General features: G+C 36.2%; 1 protein-coding gene and 1 non-coding gene across 3 annotated transcripts; one reads left to right on the top strand and one right to left on the bottom strand.

Annotated features, from left to right (window-relative positions):
• Positions 1-4765: 4765 nt before the first annotated feature.
• LOC148568594 (small nucleolar RNA R71) lies at positions 4766-4874 on the top strand. The gene has a single exon (XR_015881989.1). It is a non-coding gene; the product is annotated as a small nucleolar RNA R71 (small nucleolar RNA).
• Positions 4875-18217: 13343 nt separating this feature from the next.
• On the bottom strand, positions 18218-24529 carry LOC107639400 (transcription factor bHLH155). Of its 2 annotated transcripts, none has more exons than XR_015880726.1 (11): positions 24250-24492; positions 23545-24050; positions 22579-22776; positions 21746-21836; positions 21609-21650; positions 21324-21383; positions 19929-20975; positions 19728-19829; positions 19321-19639; positions 18822-18947; positions 18218-18717 (listed from the first exon to the last, which is right to left on the bottom strand). XR_015880726.1 is itself a non-coding variant. In XM_016342879.3 (11 exons), the coding sequence occupies exons 2-11, from the start codon at positions 23643-23645 to the stop codon at positions 18628-18630; spliced, it is 1989 nt and encodes a 662-aa protein (XP_016198365.1). In that variant the 5' UTR covers positions 23646-24050; positions 24250-24529; the 3' UTR covers positions 18218-18627. The 2 variants fall into 2 exon arrangements, 1 of the variants encoding a protein (XP_016198365.1); XM_016342879.3 differs by having other exon boundaries at positions 19321-19452; positions 24250-24529.
• Between the last annotated feature and the right edge of the window lie 1378 nt (positions 24530-25907).

Here is a 25907-nt window from a genome sequence, read left to right as displayed (position 1 = left end):
TACAAACCCCAATAAAAATAAACCGAAGTATTCAAACCTTGGGTCGTATCTCAAAGGAATTGCAGGGAAGTGTTCTTGCCATTGATTATGAGATGCATATTTTGGGGTTTTGAATAAGAGATAAGAAAGATAAATTGCAACAAAGTAAATGAAGCTCAAATAGTAAAAAGGTCTTGGCAAGGGTTGATGGTTAAGGATCTATATCCTTATCACTAACCACAACATGATAATTGCAAGGATCAATCCCATTAAGTCATCCTCTAACAAGTGAAGGAAAGTTAAATGAGCTACATCAATCCTAATCTATAAGTCCTAGCCACCTCACTAATTAACTTAGTGGAAGCTAGAGTCAATGGATACCAATTATCAATACTTGGACATTAGCAAATCAAGTTCACCTAAGTTACCATCCCAAGCCAAGAACACAAAAATCTACTCTAACATCCTTGCAAGCATTTAATAAAACACTTGGAAGGCATAAAAGGAAAGCAAAATAAGATTGCAAGAAATTTAAATATATAACTACCAAAAGCAAGGAATTAACAACAACAAAGCAAATCAACAATAAAAGAAATCAAACATAAATTGAATTAAAGGAAAATAAAAGGAACAAGAGTGCCTCAACAACAAAGTAAACAATTACAAAGATCAAAATACTAAACTAGGAAAGCAAAGGTAGAGGAACAAGAAATTAGAAAGGAAAAGTAAATCAAAGCATGAATTAAACCTAGATCTAAGAAATCCTAATCTACATCTAACCTAATTCTAGAGAGAAGAGAGAGCTTCTCTCTCTAGAAAACTAACTAAAATATGATGAAAACTAAACTATGTGCTCCCCCCCTGACTCCTTTTGAATTCTGCATGTAATAGGCTCAGAAATGAGTTGGATTTGGGCTTGAGAAGCTCAGAAATCGCCCCCAGCGTTTTCACTTTAATGAGGTCACGCGTACGCATCAATTGGCATTTTTACTTCCCACGCGTACGCGTCATGTCACGCGTATGCATCGCCATGCGACTTCATGATTACGCGTGCACGTCATTCCACTCGTGCACGTCGATGAATGTACTCCAAATCCTTGATTTTCCATGAATCCTCCATTTTGCATGCTTTTCTCTTCACTCCTTTGATCCATTCCTAGCCCTTTCAACCTAAATTCACTAACAAACACATCAAGGCATCTAATGGAATCAAAGGTGAATTAAAACTAGCAAATTAAAGGCCTAAAAAGCATGTTTTCACATTTAAGCACAAATTAAGGGAGAATTACAAAACCATGCTATTTCATTGAATAAGTGTGAGAAAAGGTGATAAAATTCCCTCAATTCAGCATAAAATGCACCACAAAACAGTGGTGCATCACACTTACAACCTACCATGGAATGAATCAACAGAAGTTGGAGTAGACAGTGAGAAAAGTTGATCTAGAAGGAGGAAGCATCTCCGACACCTCAACCGTTCTCTCATCACTGATTTTACACCCATCCCAAAACACTTTAATTATTTTTTTATGTGTTTTTCACAACAACTATATTTTCTATCCGCTTGACTAAGATCTACAAGATAGCTATTGCTTGTTCAAACCAACAATCTCCGTGGGATCGACCCTCACTCACCTGAGGTATTACTTGGATGATCCGATGCACTTGCTGGTCTATTTGTGTGAATATTGAGGAGTCAATTTCATCCACCACTCGGGGATCACCTTTTTCTTTGCCACTACTTCATAGAAGTGGTCTTGATGAGCCTTGGTGATGAATCTCTCCATTTTCCAAGATTCAAAAGTGGAGGCAATAGCCTTTCCTTTCCTCTTTCTTGAGATTTCACCAGACTTTGGTGCCATACTTAGGGATGGTAGAAGTCAAAATGCAAAGCTTTTGCAACACCAAACTTAGGAACTTTGCTCGTCTTCGAGCAAATATAAACAAAAGAGAAGAAGAGACTAGAAGAAGAAGAGAATAGTAGAGATAGAAGGAGAGAGGGATTCGGCTAAGTGGGGGTTATTGTGTATGAGGTTTGTGATTGAAGGGTTGTATGATGGGTTATTTATAGGGGTGGTTAGGGTTGGAATTCGGTCAAGATGGGGGGATATGGGTGTCAAAGATTTGAATTTGAAATGGGTTGTTGGGAATTGATGGATGCTAGTGATGAAGGGTGTTGGAAAGAGAAAAATGTGATGTGGATGTGATTGGTTGAGGGTGTATGGGGAAGAGTGTATGTGGGAAAGAGGAAAAGTAGCAGAGATAAGAAGGTGGGGTAGGTGGAGATTCTGTGGGACCCATTGATCCTGAGAGGCTAGGAAATTTGAATTCCATGCCCCCTTGAGGGCATTGAACGCCCAGCCTCTACTCCTTGGCTGGCGTTCAACGCCAGCTTCTTGCTCTAAGTAGGGCATTGAACACCCTTGAGGGTCTCCCTTCCTGGCATTCAATGCCAGGTCTTTGCTCCTTGTAGGGCATTGAGCACCCAGAATGGTCCCATTCTGGCATTCAACGCCAGCACGCTGCTCCCTCTTTGGCGTTGGACGCCCACACTTCTCCCTGTGTGGTGTTCAACGTCAGCTTTTTTACCCATATAGGGTGTTGAATGCCCTTCTTGCCTCCTTGTCTGGCGTTCAACACCAGCAAGGGGTCTACTCCAGGGTGTTCTGTCTCGGAATGTTTCTGTCTTTAATCTACTGCACATGATCATGAACTCTAAAAAGGAAATAATTCTGAAAATAACTTAATATAAGTCGAATGGAAATAACTAAAAATAGGAATACTATAATTATGGTTGGGTTGCCTCCCAACAAGTACTTCTTTAACGTCATTATCTTGACGGTTAGCCCCTTTACGGGGATGGATAGGGGCTCAAAATGTCAGCCCTTACAGTGAACTTCCTTTCTGTACTCTCATGGATGAGCTCCACGTGTTCCAAAGACAGGATCTTGTTCGCAGCGTATGGAATCACTGGGCTGTCTGTGAAGACAATTCTCATGCCAAGTGAGAGGCCTTCAGTGGTGATTTTCTTATCCTTCCTGCCTTTAGGTACCTTCTTCTTAGTGCCTTTATTCTCAGTGCTTGATGATGGTTTCTCAACACCAAACTTAGATTTGGTGTTTGGGGGCTCAGTAAAGCTCTGTACTGAGAGAGAGGGTTGGAATACTAAGTGTTGCACAGTTGTCTCTCCCTTAGGGAGGGAGTTAGGTTTGGGCATCTTGAACAAGATGTGATCTTCCCACAACTGCAGAACAAGCTCTCCCTTTGCCATATCAATTATGGCATTGGCAGTGGCTAGGAAAGATCTTCTAAGGATGATGGATTCATCCTCGTCCTCTCCAGTATCTAAGATTATAAAGTCTGTAGGGATGTAAAAGTTTTCAACCTTTACTAAAACATCCTTTACCAGACCATATACCTTTTTCAGTGATTTGTATGCCATCTCCAATGAGATCTTGGCATCTTACACCTAAAAAAATTCCCAGCCTCTCCATTACAGAGAGAGGCATGAGATTTATGCTTGACCCTAGGTCTCATAAGGCCTTCTCAAAGGTAATTGACCCTATGGTGCAAGGGATTAGGAAGCTTCCAGGATCCGGCAGCTGCTGAGGTAGTTTCTTTTGAACCAAGGCATTGAGTTCCTTGGTGAGCACTGGAGGTTTGTCCTCCAATGTCTCTGTTCCAAATAATTTGGCATTCAGCTTCATTAGAATTTCTAAGTACCAAGCAACTTGCTCTTTCCTAATTTTTTCTTCCTCATCAGAGGAGGAGTATTCTTCAGATTTTATAATCTGCAACCAGGCATTCAAGGGAACCTCTATGGTCTCCTCATGAGTTCTAGTTTCTTTTAATTCTTCCATAAGGGATTCCTTAGTTGGCATTGAACGCCCAACTACTCCCATTGTGGCGTTCAATGCCATAACTTGCTCCTTCTTGGGCATTGAACGCCCAGCATCTACTCCCTTGCTGGCATTCAATGCCAGCACTTCCTTTTTAGATTCGGCCTCAGCTACTACAGTGAGGGCCTTGCACTCTTCTCTTGGGTTTACTTCAGTATTACTTGGAAGAGTGTTAGAAGGGATCTCGGGGATGCTCTTACTCAGCTGACCAATATGTACCTCCAGATTCCTGATGGAGGATCTTGTTGCAGTCATGAAACTGTGATTGGTCTTAGAAAGATCAAAGACTATAGTAGCTAAGTCAGAGAGGCTCTGCTTAAAAGTCTCCATCTGTTGCTGAGAAGGTGGGAATGGTCTGTTATTGAACTTATTTTGGTTTCTTCCACCTTGGTTGTTGTTGAAGCCTTGTTAAGGCTTCTGTTGATCCCTCCATGAAAAGTTGGGATGATTCCTCCAAGATGAGTTGTACGTGTTTCCATAAGGCTCATTGTTGGGATTTCCTAAATAGTTAACCTCATCCATCATGGGTTGATCTGGATCATAGGCATCTCCTTCATAGGAGGCTTCTTGAGTGCTGCCAACTGTAGCTTGTAATCCAGTCAAATGCTGAGAGATCATGTTGATCTGTTGGGTCACGATCTTATTCTGAGCCAATATGGCATTCAGAGTATCAACCTCCAAGACTCCTTTCTTCTGAGCCACCCCATTGTTCACAGGATTCCTCTCAGAAGTGTACATGAATTGGTTGTTTGCAACCATGTCAATGAGTTCCTGTGCCTCTTCAGGCATTTTCTTCAAGTGGAGTGAACCACCAGCAGCGTGGTCCAATGCCATCTTGGACAATTCAGAAAGGCCATCATCAAAGATATCTAGCATGGTCCAATTTGAAATCATGTTAGGAGGGCACCTTTTGATCAGTTGCTTGTACCTCTCCCATGCTTCATAGAGCGATTCACCCTCTTTCTGTCTGAAGGTATGAACTTCCACCCTAAGCTTGCTCAGCTTCTGAGGTGGGAAGAAGTTGGTCAAAAATGCATTGACCACCTTCTCCCAAGAGTCTAGGCTTTTCTTAGGCTGAGAATCCAACCATAACCTAGCTCTGTCCCTTACAGCAGAGGGGAAAAGCATAAGCTTGTAAATCTCTGGATCTACTCCATTAGTCTTGACAGTATCACAGATCTATAAGAAATTAGAGATGAATCTGTTGGGATCTTTCTGTGGAAGTCCATGAAACTGGCAGTTCTGTTGAACTAAAGTGACCAGTTGAGGCTTCAGCTCAAAGTTATTTGCACTTATGGCAGGTATAGAGATGCTGCACCCATAAAAGTCAGAAGTGGGTACAGTAAAGTCACCTAGGACCTTCCTTGCATCTCCTTTATCATTGGGCTTGGCTGCCATATCTGTATTCTCAGCTTCTTGTTCGAAAAGCTCTATGAGGTTTTCTCCGGAGTATTGTGCTCTAACTTGTTGTAAATGCCTCCTTAGAGTCCTCTCAGGTTCAGGATCGGGATCAAAGAAAGGTTCTTTATTCCTGTTCCTGCTCATAAACTAAAAGAAAGAATACAAGAAGAGAAGAAGAAAGGATTCTCTATGTCAAAGTATAGAGAGCATTTGTTAGAGAGATAGGTCAAGAAGAAAAGAAAAGAAGATGTCCTTTAATAAGGATAGTTTTCAAAAATCAATAGAGAGAAAAGAGGAGATATTTTCGAAAATAGAGAAGGAAAGAGAGATGAAATTTTCAAAAAAGAGAAAGAAAAAGTAGTTAGAAGGTTTAAAAAGGAAGAAAGAGAAAGGAAAATAAAAGATAAAACAAGTAACTAACTATTTAACAAGAGTAAAAAACAAAATAAAAGATTTGATTTTTGAAATTAAAAAGAGAAAGTTGAAAGGAAGATTTTGAAATTTAAAAGTTGAAAGAAAGAGTCAAACAAAGAAAGATAAGATTTGAAAAAGATTTGAGGTTTAAAATTAAAAGAAGATAAGTAAGTTCTAAATTTAAAATGAAAGATAAGATAAATATTTAAAAAGATTTAGAAAGATAAGATTAAAAATTAAAAGATTTTGAAAATTAAATTTAAAACATAGTAAAGATTTAAAAAGATAAGAATTTGAAGTTTTAAAATTTTGAAGAAGATAAAATAGGAAAGATTTAAATTAAAAGATATGATAGAAATTTGAAAAAGATTTCAAAATTTGAAAAGATTTAAATTTGAAATTTGAAATTAAAATAAGATAAGGTAGTATATTTGAAATTTAAAGAAAGATAAACAAAAGATAGGATAAAGATTTGAAAAAAGATTTGAAAAAATAAGATTTGAAATTCAAAATTTAAACTTTACTAACAAGAAAACACCAAATTTAAAATTTTTAAATCAAGATAGGAAAATATAACAAGAATTTTCGAAAATTTAAGTAAAGATAAAAGAAATATATTTTTGGATTTTCAAATTTTAAGGAAAAATAAAAACAACTAAGAGACACCAAACTTAAAAATTTTTAAAATCAAACAAGAAAAATTACCAAGAATAATTCAAATATCAAGAAGAACACTCAAGAACAATTTTCGAACATTTAAAGAAAAAGAAAGAAAAAAATGAAAAAAGATAGAACACCTAACTTAAAAACTGACACAAAATTCACATAAAAGATAAAGGTTACTAAAGAAAAAGAAAAGGTTTTTGAAAACTTTTTGAAAAAGAAAACAAAAGACATAATTAAAAGAGCAACTAAACCTTAAAGAATACCTAATCTAAGCAACAAGATAGTCCGGTAGTTTGTCAATCTCGAACAATCCCCAACAACGGCGCCAAAAACTTGGTGCACGAAATTGAACTCTGCACAACTGAACCAGCAAGTGCACCGGATCGTCCAAGTAATACCTCAGGTGAGTGAGGGTCGAATCCCACGAAGATTGTTGGATTGAGTAAGAAATGGCTATCTTGTAAATCTTAGTCAGGCGATTAGAAAAGATGGTTATTTGTTTGAAACCATAAACGAAATAGTAAAGAACGAAATACCAGATTGATTGTAAAAACAGTGATAAGGATTCAGTTAAGGCTTCGGAGATGCGTATTCTTTTGGATTAAGTTTTCTTACTGTCTAAAAAGGATCCAAGGCTTTGAGCATCAGTGGATAGGAGGGCCCACAGGAATAAAATCCTGGTCTAAGCGGCTAAACCAAGCTATCCCTAACCACGTGCTTGTGGCGTGAAGGTGTCAAGTGAAAACTTGAGACTGAGCGGTTAAAGTCAAGATCCAAAGCAAAAAGAAGAGTGTGCTTAAGAACCCTGGACACCTCTAATTGGGGACTTTAGCAAAGCTGAGTCACAATCTGAAAAGGTTCACCCAATTATGTGTCTGTGGCATTTATGTATCCGGTGGTAATACTGGAAAATAAAGTGCTTAGGGCCACGGCCAAGACTCATAAAAGTAGCTGTGTTCAAGAATCAACATACTGAACTAGAAGAATCAATAACACTATCTAAATTCTAAGTTCCTATATATGCCAATCATTCTGAACTTCAATGGATAAAGTGAGATGCCAAAACTGTTCGGAAGCAAAAAGCTACTAGTCCCGCTCATTTAATTAGAATCTGAGCTTCACTCAAAAACTCTGAGATATTATTGATTAATGACTTATTTGTATTCTATTTTATTTGTCTAGTTGCTTGGGGACAAGCAACAGTTTAAGTTTGGTGTTGTGATGAGCGGATATTTTATACGCTTTTTGGGGTTAATTTCATGTAGTTTTTAGGATGTTCTAGTTAAGTTTTTAGTATATTTTCATTAGTTTCTAGGAAAAATTCATATTTCTGGACTTTACTATGAGTTTGTGTTTTTTTCTGTAATTTCAGGTATTTTCTTGCTGAAATTGAGGGAGCTGAGCAAAAATCTGATTCGGGCTGAAAAAGGACTGCTGATGCTGTTGGATTCTGACCTCTCTGCACTCGGAATGGATTTTCTGGAGCTACAAGAGTCTAATTGGCGCGCTTCCAATTGCGTTGGAAAGTAGACATCTAGGGTTTTCCAGAAATATATAATAGTCTATACTTTGCTCAAGGATAGATGACGTAAACTGGTGTTCAACGCCAGTTTCTAGTTGCAGTCTGGCGTCCAGCGCCAGAAACAGGTTACAAGTTGGAGTTCAACGCCAGAAACAGGTTCCAACCTGGTGTTGAACGCCCAAAACAGCCCAGGCACGTGAGAATCTTAAGTCTTAGTCCCAGCACACACCAAGTGGGCCCCAGAAGTGGATTTCTGCACTATCTATCATAGTTTACTCATTTTCTGTAAACCTAGGTTACTAGTTTAGTATTTAAACAACTTTTAGAGATTTATTTTGTATCTCATGACATTTTAGATCTGAACTTTGTAATCTCTGACGGCATGAGTCTCTAAACTCCATTATTGGGGGTAAAGAGCTCTGCTGTGTTTCGATGAATTAATGCAACTATTTCTGTTTTCCATTCAAACATGCGTGTTCCTATCTAAGATATTCATTCGCGCTTAATTATAGAGAAGGTGATGATCTGTGACACTCATCACCTTCCTCAATCCATGAACGTGTGCCTGACAACCACCTCCATTCTACATCAGATTGAATGAGTATCTCTCAGATTCCTTAATCAGAATCTCTGTGGTATAAGCTAGATTGATGGCGGCATTCATGAGAATCCGGAAAGTCTAAACCTTGTCTGTGGTATTCCGAGTAGGATTCTGGGATTGGATGGCTGTGACGAGCTTCAAACTCGCGAGCGCTAGGCGTAGTGACAGACACAAAAAGGATAGTAAATCCTATTCCAGTATGATCGAGAACCTCCAGATGATTAGCCGTGCTGTGACAGAGCATTTAGACCATTTTCACTGAGGAGATGGGAAGTAGCCATTGACAACGGTGACACCCTACATACAGCTTGCCATGGAAGGAACTTTGCACTTTTGCATGCATGAGGGAAGAGGAATACAAGAGAAAAGCTGAAATTCAGAAGACAAAGCATCTCCAAAACCCCAACATATTCTCCATTACTGCATAATAAGTATTTATTTCATACTCTTTTATTTTTCGTAATTCAAACTGAAAATTATAATTGATATCCTGACTAAGAATAACAAGATAACCATAGCTTGCTTCAAGCCAACAATCTCCGTGGGATCGACCCTTACTCACGTAAGGTATTACTTGGACGACCCAGTGCACTTGCTGGTTAGTTGTGCGGAATTACATAGTGTGAAGTAATTTTCGTGCACCAATGGTTTTACTTTCCCTTCCTTATTATGTGATGTATGTGAAAAACATGTTTCCTATGCTTTAAAATTAATTATTTTAATTACCTTTATTTCCATTCAATGCCGTGATTAGTGTGTTGAGTAGTTTCAGATCTTCTAAGGCAGGAATGACTTAAAGGATGGAAAGGAAACATACAAAAATGGAAGGAAAGCACTAAACAGAGTTTTTGAAGAAACTGGCAGCCACGCGATCGCATGGGCGACGCGGCCGCATGCCAGCGCGAAAAGGCATTGACGCGGCCGCATGACTGATGCGACCGCACGCCTCGAGCGAAACACATATGACGCGGTCGCATGACTGACGCGACCGCGTGACAAGGAAAACTCCGAATGACGCGACCGCGTGACTCACGCGGACGCGTGACAGAGGCCACGCACCAGAAATTGCAGAAAACGCTCCCAGCAAATTCTGAAGCCCTTTTTGGCCCAAATCCAAGTCCAGAATGCATAGACCAGAGGTTATGAAGTGGGAGAATGCATCCATTCAAAGGAGAGTCTTTCACTTTAGTTAGTTTGGATGATTTAGATTTAGTTTTGAGAGAGGTTCTCTCCTCTCTCTCCTCTCTTTAGGATTAGGATTTAGAATTAGGATTTTATTCGCTTTCAGGATTATCTCTCTATCAGGTTCAACATTCCCTTTTATTTACTTTTGCAATTTAATTTATGAATTCTTCCATGTTACAGATTACACTTTTGAATTAATGTTATTTGAGGTATTTCAGTTTATTATTGCTTTCTTTTATTTACATTATTGTTATTCCCATCTGAAGACATTTTTATTCCAGTAGATTTACTTTTCTCCTTTTGGTCTTAGTTAAAAAATTAGTAACTCAGGAGTTACCAAACTCAAACATGATTGATAATTGTTATCTTTGTTAATTAAATTGAACTTCAGTAATCCCAATCTTTTCTTAGGAAATAAATAGGATCCGAAGATCAAACCAATTAATCCCTTGACCTTCCTTTATCTCAGTAAAGGTTAACAAAGTGGAATTAAGATTCAATTCTCATCATCCTTGATAAGGATAACTAGGATAGGACCTCCAATTTCTCATACCTTGCCAAAAGTTTATTTATAGTCATTTATTTTTTTGCCATTTAAATTGCTTGTTCTTCATTTACTTTATTTGCTAATTAAACTATTCACTCCTCATTCTCAAAACCCCAATTTACAATCTCCATAACCAATAATAAGAACATACTTCCCTGCAGTTCCTTGAGAAGACGACCCGAGGTTTGAATACTTTGGTTATCAATTTATTTAGGGGTTTGTTACTTGTGACAACCAAAAAATTTGTACGAAGGGATTTCTGTTGGTTTAGAATCTATATCTACAACGCGACTATTTTTATAAAATTCTTTACTAGCGAAAATCCTGACGTCATGGGCCCAAGACTCAACATATATAAACATTAGTTATGAGCATTTCAACTCATTTACCCTAGAAAATGAGAAAGGGGGCGGATAGAGAGAAGAGAGAAAGAAAACCTAGCTTTCCAAACTTTAAATCACCACATCTAGTTATGTTGAGTCCTTGGGATTGGTGTATGTAATACTTGGATAGATAGTGAAAATTCCACCAATGTTGTGGTGGAGACTAGATGTAGGTTGCATTGCACTAGAAAACTGAACCAGGATACATGGTTGTGTCATGTTCTTCTTCTCTGCTCTGATTCTATTTTTCACAATTTATGAGACAAAACAAAATGGTCTTCAGCATAATCCAATATGCAGACCAAACAAAAGCTAAGTTATAGGTTCTGGTTTTGAGGCTTTATTAATCAAGTTAAAATAATGCCATAGATTGAACCCCCTTTCTATAGGCCATCAAGAATTTTCAACCCTCATCCTCTCAATCCCTCATCTTCCCCAATAATATATATTTCCTTCAAAAGCTAAGAGGTTCTTCATTTTCATCTGCCTCCTTAAGACACTAGTCACCACTTTTGGGATTTTCTACGGTTTTCGTTACACCTACCCCTCCATTGTCACTACTTTTGCGCTGCCTGACTCTCTATTCGCTCCTCCATTTTCATCAATAAATTCGACGATAATTGTGCCCTAAATTTGAACTGCGAACCCTCTTTTCCCTCATTTGAATTTCACTCTCTCTATCCCTTTCGCCTCCCACTCTCTCTCTCCAGCATCCCCCTCCTCTCCGGAAGCCCCTCTAACACCGGCAGCCCCCTCCTTCTTCAGTGTTGTTCATCATTTTCGTCGTCACTATTACTGCTACCAGATTCTGCCACCCTCTTCATCTCGACACTGGTGCTCTTCTTCAGGTAATACTTTTGAACTCTTTTTTTCTAAAATAGGAATAAAGTCTGATTTGTTATTATAAATTTGGTTCTGATTTGTTATTATAATTTTGTGTTCGTTATTTTGGTTCTGATTTGTTATTATAATTTTGGTTCTGATTTATTATTATAATTTTGTGTTTGTTATTTGGTTCTGATTTGTTTTTATTCTAATTAAAACATGTTTTGAGGTGTTGTTGATTAAGTTATTGGTTTGATGATGAACAAATTAAAACACCTAAGTAGTTAGGAACTGAACTAAGTAGTTAACTGATTAAGTTATTTTGGATATGTTGTGGTTGTTTTTAAGATTTAATTTATGATTGAGGTTGGTTGGATTTATGAGAACCGTAAAGGTGGATATATGTCCAACTTTAGGGAAGGTTATGCCAAAATTTTTTCCAAATAATATAAATGTACACAGAATTTGTATTGTATTTGCTTATTCATGTGATTTAAAGTGTCTATAAATTTTTTCTTTGCTATTACATTATTTTTGTGACTAGTGTTAATGGATATGCTCTTTGCAGACATGATGAGAAGTAAAGGTGTCACGGATCGACCTCGTAGTTGTGGTAGAGGAAGGAATTCTACTGGTACCCCTGGGACTTCTCAGTCGTCCCCTTCTACTCCGACTACCCATGTGACGTCACAGGCAATGGGTGCACAGGACCAGCCGTTCATCATGGTCCATAACCCCAACTATGTGGCTCCTACTGTTGCGCCACCCTTGCAACCAGGAAGTCATCTATCTGCTTCATCAGAGTAAACTCCTCCACCACCTCCATCCGCTCAGCAGCGCACTATCTCGACGCTGCCACCTCCAACGACAGACACTGCAGTGCCAAAATTCTCTCACGGATCCCAGCCAGATGCCCCTCCACTACCTGTCATCGTATGGATGATGATTTATCCTTATGGGACTTCGACATGAGTACTATTTTAAGTCTTTTATATGCAAACCATTTTAGTTAGTCAGCTTAATTTAGTTATACTCAATTTTCTAGTTTTAATGGATTTAGGTTGTTAAGATAGGTTCAATTTAGGTTAGTATGTTTGAACTGTTTGTGTTTGAGAATTCTTGATTGTTGATAGATGTTGCTACTTAAGTCATATAATGGCATATATATGAAACTACTAATCTTAATTAATTGAACTGCTTATTATTTATTGATGGATGTTGCTGCTTGATTCTTGATTCTTGTTTGTTGATTGTTGATTGATGTTGTTGTTTAAGTGGATTGTTGATGGATAGAGTTTTTGGCACATTCTAGTTATAGATAAAACTTTGCCGAAATTTCTAAAAAAAAATCTAAATATAATTGAAGTTTATAGATTACTTCAAATAACTTTTTAGTAAACTACTAATCTTAAGTTTTTCATTGATAGGTTTGCACCAAATAACAATGCATGTACATAAGAGTGTATGATGAATCCATATTTTACGATAATTTTTTGTTAGAATTGTGAGGATTTCATCATATAAACCTACACTTATTCCCTTAAATAGCATGCTTTTGAGCTTTCCCCCTAAATTATGCTTGATTTTGAAAGCATGCTCTTTTATGCTTAATTTAACCTATTTTATTCCACTTGCCTTTCATTCGATACCTTGATGTTGTTTGTGGGTGATTTCAGATGTATAAGGTAGGAATGGCTTGGTAAGAATGGAAGAGGAGCATGCAAGGAGGAGGAAGCATAAAGAAACAAAGGAGAAGAGAAAAGCAGTGTGTGCGTGTGCACAGCCTCTTGTGCGTATGCACAGGCAGCAAAGCAAAGTAAAGTGTGCGTGCGCACAGCCTCTTATGCATACGCACAACCTGAGATTTCGGCCAAGTGTGTGTACGCGCACACGTCTATGCGTACGCACAAGTACCCGCACATGCCTTCATTAAAAACGCACGTGACTCGCATTTTTGAGGGATTGGAGGCCCAATTCTGATGGCCATAGCTCATATTTCAAGGGGCAAACATTGAGGAAGGAGAGCATATCATTAGAGTAGTTGTAGATAGTAGTAGGAAGCTTTAGGTTTAGTTTTTTTCTTGAAGTTTTCTCTCAACACCATTAGGGTTTATATTAGGGTTTACATTTCAAGTGCCATTTTCCTTTTTCTATCTTGGATTTTTGCTAGCCTCCATTGTAAGTATTTCTTAATTACTACTTTTTATAGTTACAATTTTGATACTCTTTCTTATAGTGAAAGTCATAGTGTTAATACATATACTTTTTGCAATTTTGATCTCTTGTTGATGATTTTGATGATTGATGATTGTTACATGCTTGGTTGAGTTGCTATTGTTACTTTTGATCATTTGTTGCTCATAGTTTCAAGCATTTTCTCAATTTTATCATGATTTGTGTTTATGCCCACCAACTGTTTGTGGAAATGTCAATTTTGATTATGGGTTAAATTTTCACCTCTTGGATTGGGTAAAATGAGCATAAGGGTTCCTAGAGTTGGAATGTCCAATATTTAGTGATACTTATTGGATTATTAATTATTCTTGCTTCCACTAACGCTAACTTGTTGCTAAGGCAATTAGCAAGTGAGTTAGGATTTGTGGGTTAAGAACAAATATGCTCACTTAACCTACTCTCCGATGTAAGAGTTAACTAAGTGAGATTAATCCATTACAATTGTCATAGTTGTGGTTGTAACAAAGAAAGGATCCCTAGCTCATCCCAAGCCAAGATTTCATTTATGCTTTGAATCACACACACACATACATACATTAATCACTTTTTTATCTTACTTGTTCATATTACATAGCTAGTTCTTTAATCCCTTTATTAGTTCATTAATTGCAATTTTGAATTTTCTTTTATTCCTTTAATTGTTTATCTCTTCATTGAAAATCCCTTTTGCCTTCACAACTGAAATTGTGCACTCATTGATCACTAGTCCTTGGGAGATGACCCGGGAATTAAAACTCCCGGTTTATATTTGTCTTGAATTGTGACAATTTGTTTTTCTAAACTTTGGTGTTGGTCGATTGTGGGGTTGGGACTATACTTGCAACGCTAATTCCATCATTTTGACGAGGAAAATTCCTAACCCTACTTTAGGCACGCACCTTTGTACTAATGTAATCAAGCTGATGTACCACCACCCATGGCCAAGCTACAAGAAGATCCCAACTGAGACCAGAGAGTGATGGTTTAAGAAGTGGGCGGTAAAAGCTCAACATATTCAAATCTTAGTTTATATCTTCTATTTTGTTTAATTATGTATTTAATTTTGATTAACTCATGCTTAGTATTCTTTCTGCAAAAGAAATTTATATAGGACATGACTCACAATCTTATGATCTGGAAGATCTTCGACTATCGGATGGCTAGGCGGCTTCAGTAGATGTTGGAAGACGTACGTGAGCACTGCGACCATATCACTATTTGGCTCCGCCCAGACATTAAGAAGGCACTGTATGTGTGGGAGACTGATGAGGGGTTCAAGCATCGCCGTCTTACGAATAGAGCTAACAGGGCATCGACCATGGCGTCGAAGTATACCGGTGGGTCAGCAACTTTCATGAAGAAAAAGGCCAAGCTAGTAAGTAACTTGTTTCATTTTGTTATTAAGTTCGTTTGATCATAATATAATATCATTATTACTTGACTTAACATGTGGTTTCAAAATGTGTAGTCTAAGTCATTAGATCATGAGGCGACGATGGTGAAGACCTTCAAGTATACTCACACGTTGAAGGAGAACAAGGTAAGATTTTCTTATCCGCAGCCGCAGATTATTATGTGAGTAAACATCCTGTGATATACTATTTTTAAATTAACTGCAACTCTAATAAAAAATATGTTACACAAGAGTCCTACACGCAGAGATTGGAGACCGCAACCCAACAATCTCAACGTACTAGAGACGACGGCAACAACTCCGCTGCATCAGTCGTCGATCCTGATAGGTTTTGGCGCGAGGCTGCATCTAAGCCGTACAAGAATCGCGTGTACGGGCTGGGATCATGCTTCGCCGACAACCTTCGTACATCTACGTTGATACATTCATCCTCCTCTACCACCAGTCGGCCCGTTGATCCTGAGGATGGCGTCTACTTGAGGGAACATGTGCTGCTCCTCACCTGGAGCCTTCACTAATAGGCTCAGCAGCTATGGGAGTTTGAGGAAAGGTATCAAGCGATCCTCTCACGCATGACAGACACAAATGACCTCGGGCGGGAGTGTAGGCGGGAGCTGGAGTGGCTTCAGCGGATAGAGCGCCACATGGTGCCATACGAACATCAGATGCATGCTGGTGGCAGCATCGTTGCTTGAGGAGCACAAACATCACCACCTATGTCGCCGCCAAAGCAGCAGGACCAGCGGGACGATGATGATGATGACAACGACTATCAGGATCTTTGGTAACTAAGTTTTTTTATACACTATTTGATTGTATCATATCCTCTATTATTTGACTTTTCATTTTATTTGTACACTTGATAATTTAACATATTTGGCTTCTGTTATTTAAAATTGGACTACTAATTGTGCAAAAAAATAAATTTAAATAAAAACTTAGAAGTTGACCACTAATTTCGTCAAAAAAAAAGAAAATTGAACTTACAGTCAGATTTTACGGGGGAAAAATTTGACGATAATCATGCGGGAACAAAATAATTTGGTGCTAAAGTTATTATCGAAAAAATCCGCCGGTAACTGGCATCAAATAATCGTAGCATAAAAAACTGATTCCGCTGCTAAATTTTCTGCAACTTACCAGCGAGGTTTATACCATCGAATTGGATCCGACGAAAAATCCGATAGTCAATTTATTACTGGTGGATTATTTTCGTTTTTTCGCCGGTAAATTCGACAGTACTCAGCATTTTTGTTGTAGTGACAACCCCCAAGCTTGCCTAAATAGCTATGGACGTCCATCCCTAACAGACAAAAGCTCAGATTCATGCTTCTGGAAAACGAAGAGAGAAAGTAAGAGGGCCGTAGTGGGGTGTGGGAGGACTGCTGTGCTGCTTCTCTCCTATCTCGCCTTGTTGCTTTACTTCTCATCATTCTCGTTGAGCTGCTTCTCTCCCTCGTCGTGCTGCTCGTCATGCTTCTCAGTCTCGGTCATGTTCTTCTGCTTCTCGCCGTTGTTGCTGAAATTCTAGTAGGTGAATTGAGTCCTCTTTTGCTGGGTTATTGTTGTGTTGTGTTGATTTATTAATTTGCTTAAGTTAATTTTTTAATTTAATGTTAAACTGATTTTTCAATTTATGTGTTCTTGCTACGAAGGAAGAAAACTTTCTATGAGGATGAAAAGCAGAAGAGTGTGATAAAAAGGAGAGAGAGAGAGAGAGAGAGAGAGAGAGAGAGAGAGAGAGTAACAAACTTAAGGATATTTTTGTCTAAAGGGCGATTTTGAAATAAAGTTCAACGTTGAGGACAATTTTGAACGCAAAAAAACGTTAGAGGCGATTTTGATTTTTGACTAAAATTATAGGAACAAAAAATCGTATTTAACCCTAATAATATTTATATAAAGACACGTGTCTTAAATGAATGAGAACAATGCGATTAAGTTTGAGGGGAAAAATGGAGAAAAAGGAGAATAAATGAATGCGAATGTAACTTTATAAAGATAAAAAAGTGAGTAAAAGAACATGATAAAATAGATTTTATAACTCATCATTTATAGATAATATGTTAGCAAAAATATAGAATAACTCAAAATAAACATCAAGGAATTGAAATTGAAATATAAGAGAAATCTCAAGTCATAATACAAAAGAGAACTAGGTTGTACCACTTTAACAAAAAATTATAATATCACATAATAGAAAAATGTTAAATGCTTGAAGATAATTGTGAAACTCTCAGTATCTCTTCTTATCTTTATAATTATAATAGAGAGAAGGAAACATAAGAAAAACTTTAAGACCTTAAAAGAATTAGAGTAAAGTGATAATTACATCTTTAAGGATTTTGACCTCGAACTAATTAGCCCATGAAAAAAAAAATACTAATTAGATCCTTCGTGATAGTAAATACTGGATATGTATATCCTTCCGTTAATAGATAGTACGAAACAACATGAAATTATTCATGTATTTCGTTGTCTATAATGATGTATGTCCCGTTGCTGCCACATGATCATGGAAATAATATAATTTTGGATGATGAATCATTCTTATCTTTTCAGTTTTTATATAACGGTTATTAACTACTCTTTATTTACTACGAATCTTACTAAAGCAAGTAAAGTTTTACTCTAAAAAATGTTATCTGTGTGATGATATTTCATAAATAGACATGTCATAGTAGTTAACACTACATATAAGCACCATCATTAAAATTTACGTAATGAATTGATAGGACATAATGTGTCTATCGTTTGCTATTTTAGATAATCAAATTTGTACTTTTTTTGAGATTAATTAGTCTGAGACCAAAATTTTTAAGAACCTAATTGTCACTTTACTCAAAAAATTATGATGTCATACAATAGAAAAATGTTAAATATTTAAGTATAATTCTGACACTACCATCTTTTCTCTTTATATATATTTCAATAATAAATTAGTAAACAAATTTCCCTCTCTAGCAATGATGAGTTAATTTAAAAAATAAATGATAGTTTCTTGACCCTCTTTGGCTCTTTCTCATAATAGCACATTTTTTTACAACAAAGAATCGAAGTCCTCAATCAAAACAAACAGGTAATAGTTAAAATTCAGAGCAAGGCACACATGCCATGATTATTATAGCGATCACGCATTCTTATATCCCCATAGTAAGATTCCACCATTTTAACAAAAACACTCCCTTCTATAAATAGGACCATAATGTCACATCGCAAATGAGTAGAAAGCTAGTCGGTGACTTGCTACTCACTCATCCTTGTGCCAAAAGCATTGACTCCCATGGAGTCCCAAGTTTTACATATTCTAGTAGTTATCATACACCACTATTAGAAAGTTAAACTCACTCTCAAATATTGTTGCAACTCCTAGTTGATACATGATAGAAAGACATCGAACTTGCTAAAATACAAGTTTTGTATCTTATATATACATATAATGTGTGGAACACTATATTGGCTCATACTTCTATCATTGAATACCATGTGACAACAGGTAAATTGTGTCTACACTTTATTCAATGATGAATGGAATGTAAGTCAAGGGTTTCGCACGCCTCTTATGTATACATAAGGGTCAGCTTTTATATGGAACAGGGTTCTTCCTCCGCTGTAGAAGATGCAATAAAGGACATAAAACATCCATCCTGTGAAACCCTCTTGGAGCCTGAGAAAGAAAATTATATACCATAATCAGAAAATTGCTATAAAATTAAAGGGATTTTTATCAACACACAAGTTTTAACTCGAACAAGGAGTGTTTCTCGTTACCTCAACAATGAAACAAGCCCAGGCTGCGGATGAGCGGTTTTCTAAGACACCTTTCAAGATGGTCAGTTCCAGCTTCCGGATCACCTGAGCAATCTCCAAGAAGAATCCATGCTCATTGCATACCATCTGTGTGACATTAGTTGTAAGCAGTTACCAAGGGTGATTTCTTTCATATTCCCAATAAAGTGATTTTATAATTTAGAAATGTTATGTGACCCATTTCATCATGCACCAAGCCCGATAGATCAAGTGTGACACATTTATCCCACATCCCATCCAATTGCAGTGTATAAACTCGGTGTAAAAAAAAAAACGAATACTATTAACACATCTCTTGGTAAAAAGAATCGGAATCAGTTTTTTTTTTCCAAAAAAAAAAAAACAAATATAGAAGCATGTGAAAAGTGCTTTTTTTAGTCAAAAAGTGATAATTTTGCCAGACACGAGACAAATTCTTGTGTGCAATGGAACAAAAGGGTAAGGTTGAAAAATAGGAGACCTCAATAAGCATGTGGCCTGAGCATTCCAGATCTTCTATCACTATGGGCCATGCTTGTTCACTTTCCAAGTCATATGCACAGCTCCTCCCTGATTGGTTATAATTGATCTTCTGCTTGCTGCATTTGGGAACCTGAACACACCATTGCACCATGTCAAAGCTCAAACGAAGAGGTGCTATAAAAAGAAATTGTACATATCTCCCAGCTATAACTACTTATCTGTGGAATATGGGGGAAGTGATGTAGGAATAGGCAATTCAAACTTCACCCATTTTCAGTGTTCTTTCCCAAAGTACATATTGATGTGTTAACTGCAACCTATTATATCTTTTTCTTTTCTTATATTTCTTGAGAAAAAGAGAAGACAATATTATTTATGAAAAACAAGGAATCATAAATGTGCTACCTCTTTATGTGCGAATCTCTTAAGCTTCTCAGCTTGGCTTGTTATTTTTCTCAAGTATAGCATATGCTTTATGGTTCTCTCCAAGAGGTTGTCGATGCTACACTGCATATCACATGGCCAGTTACAGATTCCAGATACTACTAGTAGTCCAAAAGGAACTAAGAAATGTTAACCTTGGTATCGAAGCAAAAAAATATTTACCTTTCCACCATCTGGGACAAGCTCCCTCAACTCCTTCATCCTGTCCATGATCAATTGTCTATCTCTCGGCCTTGACTTTTGGGTACCTGGCCTTGCTCTTTTCTTGTAGGTACTAGAGATCTTTGGTCCATTAGTAGATTGCAAATGACTATAAACCTTTTCTTCTTGAGGCTCGTCAGTCAATAAGCTTGAATTTCCATCAAAAGATGGCGATGTAATAGCATCTCTGCCCTTGACTCTAACTGCCGCCTTAAGATCACCTTTCACATCTTTCATAACCAAACTGCTTTCTTCGCAACTGTTCCTGGGATGAATCAAACCGGTAAATGGCATCTTCTTGCTTATAGGGGACCTAAAACTGTTGGATATGCTTGAAGTATCGTTGCAGGCACTAAATAAATCCCCATAAACAGCATCCAAAAGATATTTCGGATCAACATCTTCAGGGTGCTCCAAACTCTCAATATCACCATGTTCTTTGTTGTTGGATATAAAGGTTGAGTTACTGTAAGTATCCACAACAGAGGTATGTTTAGACATGGAATTCCTTGTTTTCCTGTGTGGAGCTGCTGATCCAAGCACTTTGTGCAATTCAGACTCCGAGGGAAAAGCCAAGAAGCCATTCAGATCCTTGATATCCTCATAACCAGTTGCATTGCTTCCAAATTGTTGCTCTGTCTTACCGGAGTATAAACCTAATCCATTTGATATCTCTTGGAATACTCCCACATCATTGACCCACGGAGAAGTGGGCCATATCTCTTCTTCCAGATTATCTTTTGTCTCCACCTGAGACAACATTGCTGGGTTCAACATTGTTGATGCATTCACACTAGGCACAATTCTAGCCAGAACATCAGTTTTTATTGTACTGTTTGTGATATTGGATGATTCATCCAAGATATCCATAAAAGTATTTGTTGGGTCTGAGAATGACCAATCTTGACAATCAACTCCATAGTTCAATGCTGTAGTATTTGCTGCCAGAAGATGAATGGAATGGAATTTCTCCTTGATATTGGTAACAAATTCCAGGTCTTCAGCAACCTAAAATCTTGACAGGGAAAGAGAGCTTCATGTGAGAACATAAAGCAACGCATTCACAATGGATATACACACACAGTAAAAATTCTACAACTTTTGCACCTATACCAACAAATGAAAATAGTAAAACAAGTGCTTGTGCAGCAATATGCAATATTACTGGAAGAATACATGAAAAACTAGATATGCAGACCAAAATGAAACAACTTATGTAGGGCAAATACTATAGACACATGATCTGAGAAATTTGCAGCAAAGAACTTAAATGTATTTCATAGTGGAGTTTGCTATGGCAAGCTCTGGATATTACTCCGAAATTGTCCAGGATTTAAATATGGAACACATACGCACCGCTTGAAATGAACCAAATTGCAAAACTCCTTGAGGAAGAACTGGAATCAGCACAATGGTCTGTAACCAAGAAAAACAAAAATTCTCAACTTAATATTTTCTCTAATTATCAACATTACTTCAGATGGCACGGAATGCTTGATGCCAATTGAATTCTCTAGTCATTTTCACACTCATTTGTGTGCATGCACAATGCTTTGTAATTTTTCCAGAAATTAGAAAAGGAAATCAGTTATTCTCTTGTAGGATAAACAAGATAATATATAAAGGATAGCATATTGTTACCTTGATGCCAGAGGCAAATTGAAGAAGCCATTCATCAGGACACTGGAACCAAGAACAGAATGCAGATATTAGGTATTTCAAGATTTGATGATTAACTACTTTAATTCTATGCGGAAACTGTATGGTTAGAATCTCACCTCAGGCATTAAATTAGCATCCAACCCATGGGTAAGAATATCCTCACTCACCCAACAATGATTCCCAGTAAAAGCTACCTTACCAACAACCCTGACAGAAAACATTGAGTTGGACTTTGCATCATCTTCACAGATCATAACAAAAAATCTTCGATGGTGTATACAACAAGGCCTAGATAAGACCTTATGACATATTACGCACCAGGCATCACTATTTGGCATAAACGACAATTTACTCAACTACACTTTTAGGAACAGAGAATCTTTAAAAACTAAGGGAAAAGAAAATGCCAAAGTGATTTAAGATCAACATATATTCCCATGGTTTCAAAGTAATAGTCTGTTCATCCCAAAATATCTCAGTTTAGAATTTCAGTACATTCAAAACTCAATGTATCTAGATCACAATTTAGAAATGACAAACATTTTTAGGACAGATGAAGAATCTTTTATTGTGCTTAAATATACCCTTTTTGTCCTTCATTAATTTTTTGTTTTGATTTTAGTCCCTTGTTTTTCATGCCATTAGGTGTGATATGCTAAATGATGATGCGCCAGATCAAAATCCAAGTCATCATTTAATAGATTCCACTTAATGGAGGAGGAGACCAAAATGGTCACATTTACAAACATGTAAGACCAAAACCAAAGCAAAAATTAACAGGAAACAAAAACCAAGATGACATATGCTTATAGGAAACAAAGCAATATTTAAGCATTTATCATTTGGCTCACTCCACTTGTGAATATCTGTGTACTAGAATAATTAGATGGAAACAAAAACAAAACATCATCTGCAGCAAGTTTAGCCTCCAAGGAGAATAAGTTATTACCCCTCTCCCAAACTGTATTTATGATGAGACATTTCAGCCACGAGTAGTCCAGCAGAATAATCTCCTGGATCATCAATACTTTCACCACTTGAAGAATATACCTCAGCTGGGAATTTGAAATTGATGTCATCCAACATACTCTCCGCGGCCTCATTAGTTTTCTGGTAACCATAATATCCATCTTCCCAGGTCAAAGTCCTAAAACGACAAAGCTTGTGTGATGCTCCAGAAAATTAAACATAAACAACCAGCTTAATTTCAAGCGAATAGTAAAAGTATATGCCATTTATGGAAATAAGAAGAAGTTTCTAAATTACACCGACATTGACTTCCACTGAACTTAGTTTATAACATTATATAGATCATGGACAACTATGATGCACCAAGCAATATATGGTGCATCACACACTAGGGTAATGGTTCACTCTTATTTCCAGATTTGACAGAGATGATCTTGATCATGAGGTTCTAAAGTTATGTTTCTCAACAAGAAATTAATGAAAAGAAAATTATGGACCTGAACACAAAGATTGACCTGTTGAATAAGTTGCATTTGTTACAAATAAAAACAGGTCAAACAACTACTTGACACCTATAATAACAAAAAATGGCTCATCCAGAACCATTATTGTTGGCAAAAAGAGGCTTGAGCAGCCATGCATGCATGAGATCCAAAGTTCAAATTGTACCAACAAGTAGCAAAAGGAGCAGACCAAGCAAATTTTAGTTAATAATCCAAGGTTTAACCCCTTTTAAAGTAACGTTAGTCCACATAAGCAAATAACATAAGGAAATGGTGAGCCATCAACAACATGATCAATTCTTCTAGAAGCACACCACTAACTCATAATAAGTTGAAAACTGTGAACTTAACTTATTGAGAAACTACCACATAAAAAGACAACTCTACTCATTTCAGCACAAACAAACACAAAAGGCAGCACAACAAATAGCCAAAGAACTTACATGGGGAAATGGTGGTTAAGCTTCCAAAAAACAGCATACTTCCACTGTGTACCATCACAAAAGCCCTTCAACAACTGATGAGTCATAGAAGTGGCTTCCATCTGTTCTATATTCTCTTTTTGCTAACACTTTTGAGGAAAAATGTACAAAAATCACAGTCCAAATAACAAGTTCAATGTTCAAAGCACACAGACAGACATAAACACAAAACACCTAGCTTCCTCTGTATGAACCTCTCCCAGCTTGTTTAATCCTCAAACCAGCTCTTTTCTTGATTGGTGGCCCTATTGTACCAATTAGCAAGAAAACAACCATAGCTTGTTTCCTCCAACACAAAACTATGAGAAAGTAAACGTATAGAGCCGTACTGTCACAATCAACAATCACTATAAGGGGATCAAGAGTGCACTCTTCTGTGTCATCTTCACAAACAGGTTATGTGCATCCAATTTTTCTTTAGAAGAAGAATGAGCCAAAACTGGGATTCAAGCAAGAAGAACCAACACCTGCATAACCAAAGACCAACAAAAAGTTGGTGAAGTCAACTCATGACCTATAAGGCTATAACCAGTCAACTACAGAAACAATCACCCCCCAAAAGAATCAAAACTCATTTTCCTTTTCTTTTTTTCCTGCTTCAATTTTCTCAGCAGCCAAACAAACACATTTAACAACAAACAAACAAACAAGATGCTTAACACTTACCTCTACTATGACTACGAAACCAAATCATTTTCACCATGCACAAATTCATTACACTCCATGAGAAGGATTATCCGATTGAAGAATCCCTCAACTCAAAGAAGAGAATTTTGATGGATAAATCCAAATCCAAACAAGGTACATAACAAAAAAGTTGAAGGAAAACTGGAGAGATAAATAGAGGGAGCAAATAGCAACAGTTTGTCTTTTGCAATTAAAAAAGTCGACAAACAAAAAATAAAGAAATGAATGCTTTGGTGTCAAAAAAACTATTGTTAATGGTAACAGTAAAAGCAAGAAACCCTTATAATAAAAAAATAAATTAAATAAATTAAATTACTCTATCAATTTATATTATTTTATTAAACTGATAATTATATTTTATTATTAAGTTTTTATTATATAAAAATATTAAAATTATCAAAATAATTTTTTTCGAATTAAAAATACTCATTCTTAAAATTATATTTTTAAATTTAAACATTTTTTATTTTAAAAATATTTTATTAATTCTAAAATTTTTAACATGATAAATATTAATTAAAAAATTTAAAATAATAAAAAAATTTAATTAAAATTTTTTAAATTATAAAATTTTAATTATAAATTTAATAACATTATTAAGATTATTGCAACAACAACAACAATATTATTATTATTATTCTTATAACCTAAACATTAAAATGAGGTTTTGAAGTGAGTGAAGGTGAGACCAACCTACCTTGACTTTGTTATTATTAAGGTTTATTTATTTTGTGTTTTTACAAGAATATATTAAGATTATAAAATTAAAAATATAAAAATTTAAGTTTTTAATGTATTTATTTTATATTTATTAAATAAAAATATTTAAATTTTTTATTAATAATAAGTTTATTATGTATTCTAAAAATATATATATTAGAATGCATATTAGCTAAGTTATTATTATTATTATTATTATTATTATTATTATTATTATTATTATTATTATGAGTAGTTGTTTGCCCACGGACTTGAAAATGATTCAGAAGCGGAATTGAGAAGATAGGAGGTGGAGCTAAGTGGGATGTGGGTCCCATACACAGTGACAGTGACAGATGCTGCTTGGTAGTATGATTGTTCATTGTTGATTCTACTACTTCACTTTGTGGCGCGTGGGGAAAGGAATATCAAGGGAATTTTCAATTTCTTGTGTAACACTAACACAGACAACTTCTGCTCTTTGCTGAATCTCCTCCTCGGGATTCTCTCCTCAGTGACCAAATAATTTTTCTTCATTTTTAAGTTTTTAACATTGAAAGGACCAAAATCTTTTATTTTGCTTCCATGGTTGCACCTTATTCAATACCCAGTTTCATTTCATATTAACTGTATATTTTTAGTTGTTAGAGCATCTCTAATCTTAGATTTAATTTTATTTTTATTTTAGATCTTAAAAAATGATATATAAATATTTATAAAATTATATATTATAAAAAAAATGTTTAGATAAATAATTTAATTATTTTATTTACGGATATATATAATTTATAGCTTATGTATTAATTTACATCACTTTACTTATTTCATTTACATTGTAAACGAATTAAGTCTATATATATCTTGTTACACTATAAACGAAATAAGCCACATTTTCACAACACGTGTATAAACGAGATATAAACAAGCTTAATTCATTT

The sequence above is a fragment of the Arachis ipaensis genome, chromosome B4, assembly GCF_059453495.1.
Source record: "Arachis ipaensis isolate K30076 ecotype BB chromosome B4, ASM5945349v1, whole genome shotgun sequence".
Taxonomy (NCBI): Eukaryota; Viridiplantae; Streptophyta; class Magnoliopsida; order Fabales; family Fabaceae; genus Arachis; species Arachis ipaensis.
Note: the sequence above shows the minus strand (reverse complement) of the source record. Positions and strands in the feature narration are given on the sequence as shown.